Raw genomic sequence first — 3269 nt, forward strand, 5'->3', positions numbered from 1 at the left:
ATCCCACGTATTCAAGATTTGAAGACTAATGATTCTAATTTAATTATTTAGATATTAATTAAGGTAGTTTGCAATTTTTAAGGGACACTGATTTTATTCTATTTTTCCTAATCTTTCTGTTTTTTTTATGGTAGGTTATAACTGCACCCGATTTTATGTGTTATATCATTTATTTTTTTTCGGCTAATATNATGTGAATTTACAATTTGTAATTAGTTTATAACATGTATTATGAAACATTTTCATTATGGGACATACATTTCTACACCTTATGCTATATGTTGTGTGGATGGACAGACAAATCTACTATACAATTACATCTTATTATATTTTTAGTGGCATTTTACTGTAATAATCTCAAACCCTATTGTAAGAAAATTATGATCCAGCGATGCCAGAATTGATCTTACAATAGTATGTATTTTTCACAAACAATTTGGACTAAATATTTTGATCATAGTTATAGTACGTATTAAATATATGGAATTTTGAATTTATTATAATTTCCTTATGTTGTGTTTTTTTTTATATAACTGCATTATTTTTGGCTAAGAAATATGTTGAACCATTTGGATTATTTCCTCATTCGAATACAAAGGATCCCACGTATTCAAGATTTGAAGACTAATGATTCTAATTTAATTATTTAGATATTAATTAAGGTAGTTTGCAATTTTTAAGGGACACTGATTTTATTCTATTTTTCCTAATCTTTCTGTTTTTTTTATGGTAGGTTATAACTGCACCCGATTTTATGTGTTATATCATTTAATTTTTTTCGGTTAATATAACTAATATTAATCTGTTTGGCTCCAATTAATATCAATCTGTTTGGCTTCAAGGATTATACATATTCTTATTCTTATTTGAGTGGCATTTCATTGTAATAATTTCAAACTCTATGTCTACTTATTTAAAATGCTTCCCTTTTAATAGTATAGATTCTCTTATATTATTATCTATCCCATAGGATATAACATATATGTATATAGTGATATGATATTAGGGTTTTAAGTTATACACTAGATCTACTAATGGACCGATAATGAGCATCCATACAATATAGAATATTCAAAACATAAATTACTTATTTTTTTGTTGTATAATATTAACAATATAAATATAATCTCAAATTCTAAACAAAACAAACTAAATGTTACAAACACTCTTAAAAAATTTAGAGAATGAGCGACGCTAGGGTTTTGGGTAAGAGCGACCATGACGCGACTATGGTGGACATTGGAGGGAGACCTCCGGGGGATCCGCCAGACACGTCTCAGACATGGGCACAGAAGGTGGTTGGTTGTAGTAGTGAAGGTTTGCCTATCCCGGAGGAGGTTTTGGCTGATGATTTTGTGTCGGAGAGGGTTGTTTTGGAGTTCCCTAATGGGGATGATGGTGAACCGGTAGTCACGATCGGAGATGAGGTCTTGACGGTGATGAAGAGCCTATGGAAACAATGTATGATTGTTAAGGTTCTAGGCAGGCATGTCTCGATAGCGGTGTTGAGTCAGAAGTTACGAGAGTTATGGAAACCAAAAGGTCCTATGTTTGTGATGGATCTGCCCCGCCAATTCTTTATGGTACGTTTTGAGAGGGAGGATGAATACTTGGCCGCACTGTCCGGGGGACCGTGGAGAGTGTTTGGGAGTTACCTCATGGTTCAGGCTTGGTCCTCGGAGTTCAATCCGTTAACTGATGAGATCGTTACTACCCCCGTTTGGGTTCATCTCACAAACATTCCTGTGCACTTTTACCACCGTTCTATCCTAATGGGTATTGCGAAGGGTCTTGGGAAACCCGTTCGAGTGGATCTGACGACACTGAACTTCGAGAGGGCAAGATTTGCTAGGATTTGTGTGGAAGTAGATCTGAAGAAGCCTCTAAAAGGTTCGGTGATGGTGAACGGGGAGAGGTTTTATGTGCTTTATGAGGGGCTTACGAACATTTGTTCTTTGTGTGGTCTCTACGGCCATTTAGTGCACTCATGCCCACAGAACCGTCGTGATGTGCTTCCAGTGGAGGTGGCACCATCGCCGGCGGTTGTTACGGAGGTAAGGCAGGATTCTCAGCCTGGAGACAAGGTTTACGGTTGTGACAACAAAAGGCAGGAGATCAGGTTCGCATGGGAATCAAAGGAGGTTGACCGGGGGAGCAGTGGGTAGCAGCGGTGGAACTTACGGCCGGAAACCCCTGGCGGTGAAAGATGCTGCATTGATTACAGTATCAAACATTTTTGGTAATTTGGCGGAGAATATGGAGAGGGAGGACTTAAGGAAGGACTTTGATTCTATGGGAGTGAATAAGAAAAATTTAAATAATCAGAATCAACTTAAAAGTGGAAAGAGTGTTGATCAAGGAAAGGGATTGATTTCTGGGGCTACGGGTCCGGATCCGAGTAGTAGTGGTCGGACGCGGGAAGGGGTTAAGGAGATAAGGCTAGGGATGCGAAATTCAGAGTTTAATGGGCCGAAGCCCAATCATCAAAAAATTGCAAAACCTACGAGGGGGTTAGTATTCGGCCCAACAGGGGGGGAGAATAATTTGTCGGCATCGGGAAAAAGACTGAGAGTGGAGTCGGGTAGTTTTGGGAGATCGGGCGGTTTGTTCTCACTGGAGGTTGCTCAACGACATGCGGGTATTGTGCAGGGGAGGAGCAATCCTGCCGTTGAGGCAGAGGGGTTGGATCCGACCCCGACACAGATGGCTTTGGGGCCGGATGCGCAGACCAATATGGAGGAGAGTGGCGGGACTGCTCCGCCGGAGTGATGGTGTTCCCCGGTAGTTCTGTTATATCGTTGTAGAGTCATGATGAATTGTATCTTGTGGAATTGCCGGGGGCAAATAAACCCCTGTTTCGACGATCAATCCGTTATCTTTTGAAGAAATTTCCAGTTGATATGTTAGCAGTATTTGAAACGCACGCCGGTGGTGATCGAGCAGGCCGGATTTGTCACGGGTTAGGTTTCAAAAACTTTTTCCGGGTTGATGCGATGGGACAGAGTGGGGGGCTTTGGTTATTATGGCGAACTGGCATTGGAGAGGTGACCATTGTCGAGTCTTCTGACCAATTTATTTAGGCTAGAGTGGTGAATGGGCAAAGATTCAGTCAATTGGTTGGTGGTTTACGCAGCTCCCACATCGAGTCGTAGGAGCGGTTTGTGGAGCAGGCTTAGTGATGCGGTGAGAGGGGCAGAGGGACCGGTGGTGATAGGAGGTGATTTTAACACAATCCTCCGATTGGATGAGCGGTCGGGTGGGAATGGCCG

General features: G+C 41.0%; 1 protein-coding gene across 1 annotated transcript; it reads left to right on the plus strand.

Annotated features, from left to right (window-relative positions):
* LOC104789504 lies at positions 1230 to 2165 on the plus strand. The gene has a single exon (XM_010515192.2). The coding sequence runs from the start codon at positions 1230 to 1232 to the stop codon at positions 2163 to 2165; it is 936 nt and encodes a 311-aa protein (XP_010513494.2).

Source organism: Camelina sativa, chromosome 5 (assembly GCF_000633955.1).
Source record: "Camelina sativa cultivar DH55 chromosome 5, Cs, whole genome shotgun sequence".
NCBI classification, from domain to species: domain Eukaryota; kingdom Viridiplantae; phylum Streptophyta; class Magnoliopsida; order Brassicales; family Brassicaceae; genus Camelina; species Camelina sativa.